This window comes from Onychostruthus taczanowskii, unplaced genomic scaffold (assembly GCF_017590055.1).
Source record: "Onychostruthus taczanowskii isolate IOZ18803 unplaced genomic scaffold, ASM1759005v1 scaffold1941, whole genome shotgun sequence".
NCBI lineage: Eukaryota > Metazoa > Chordata > Aves > Passeriformes > Passeridae > Onychostruthus > Onychostruthus taczanowskii.
In genome coordinates, this window is record NW_024499175.1 from 2 (window position 1) to 1800 (window position 1799).

Sequence of the window (1799 nt, forward strand, 5' to 3'; positions counted from 1 at the left end):
AATTAACTAATAACCACTAATTAAGAGTAATTAACTTAATTGCCATAGTTTCGAGTCCCAAACCAAGGAATAACCCCAAAAATCGCCCCCAAAATCCCATTTTTACCCCAAAAAAATCCCGTTTTTTCGCCGAAAATGCCAAATTTTTGCCATTAATGAAACTTTAATCCACTAATAATTACTAATTAGGCTAATTAACCTAATAACCAAGGTTTCATGACCCAAACCAAGGAATAACCCCAAACCAAGGCCCCGCATACCCAAAAAACGCCCCCAAAACCCCATTTTTACCCCAAAAATTCCCATTTTTTCGCCGAAAAACGCCAAATTTTCTCTAATAATGAACTTTAATCAACTAATAACCACTAATTAAGACTAATTAACCTAATTATCAAGGTTTCATGACCCAAACCAAGGAATAACCCAAAAATCGCCCCCAAAATCCCATTTTTACCCCAAAAATTCCCATTTTTTCGCCGAAAAACGCCAAATTTTCTCTAATAATGAACTTTAATCAACTAATAACCACTAATTAAGACTAATTAACCTAATTACCAAGGTTTCATGACCCAAACCAAGGAATAACCCCAAACCAAGGCCCCGCATACCCAAAAAACGCCCCCAAAACCCCATTTTTTCGCCGAAAAACGCCAAATTTTCGCTAATAACGACCTTTAATCAGCTATTAATCATTAATTATGCTAATTACCGGGGTGTTTGTGCACGCTGCGCTGCAGGAAGCGCAGGGGCAGCCCCTCGTGCACCACGGTGCAGACGAAGGCGGAGCCCCGCTCCCACTCCGCCCTCTCCACCTCCAATCGGCTGTAGAGGAAGTAGCGCCCCTCCCCCCCCATCTCCCGCCGCGCCGGCCCCGTCTCCACCCGGAATTTGGGGGAGTTTTGGCTGTTTTGGAGATTCTCCTGGTTTTTCTGCCACTGGACGTCGATGGAGTCGGGGAAGAAGCCGCGGGCGAGGCAGGTGAGGCTGAGGGTGGGGCGGGGGGAGGAGAGCTCCTCCGGGGGGGGAGGGAGCAGGAACACCGAGGGCGGGAAGCGCTTTCCTGAGAAAAAACAGAATTTTGGGAAAAAATGTGAATTTTTGGCGAAAATCCGGTGAAAATCGGGCGAAAAATGGCGAGGAAATGGCGGAAAAATGGCGACAAAATGGCGGAAAATGGCGAGAAAATGGCGGAAAATGGCGGGAAATGGCGGAAAAATGGCGACAAAATGGCGGAAAAATGGCGACAAAATGGCGGAAAATGGCGGGAAAATGGTGAGAAAATGGCGGAAAATGGCGAGAAAATGGCGGGAAAATGGCGAGAAAATGGCGGAAAAATGGCGGGAAAATGGCGGAAAATGGCAGAAAAATGGCGAGAAAATGGAGAAATTGGGGGAAAAATAAGGGGGAAATTTGGAGAAAGTTTGGGGAAAAATTGTGACATTTTGGGGAAAAATTGTGAAATTTTTGGCGAAAATCAGTGAAATTTTGGTGAAAATCAGGGATAAATGGGGAAAAGTTGGGGAAAGTTTGTGGGAAATTTGAGAGAAATTTGGGAAAAGTTTGGGTGAAAATTGGGCAAAGTTTCAGGAAAAATTCATGAAAGTTTGGGGAAAATTTGGGTAAAAATTGGGGAAAATTTGGTTGAAATTTGAGTAAAAATTGGAGAAAAAATGGAGGAAAAATGAGGAAATTTGGAGGAAAAATGGGGAAAATTTGGAGGAATTTTGGGTGAATTTTGGAGGAAATTTGCGTGAATTTTGGGGTGAAATTGGGGGTGAATTTTGGGTGGAATTGGGGCG

The 1799-nt window shown here is 43.8% G+C and overlaps 1 gene segment (V, D, J or C); it reads right to left on the reverse strand.

Annotated features, from left to right (window-relative positions):
* Window positions 1-655: 655 nt before the first annotated feature.
* On the reverse strand, window positions 656-1060 carry LOC121334750 (the record flags this gene model as incomplete). The annotated part of the segment is given in 1 exon segment: window positions 656-1060. A coding segment is annotated over 1 exon segment (359 nt), but the record flags the coding sequence as incomplete, so codon positions are not given.
* Between the last annotated feature and the right edge of the window lie 739 nt (window positions 1061-1799).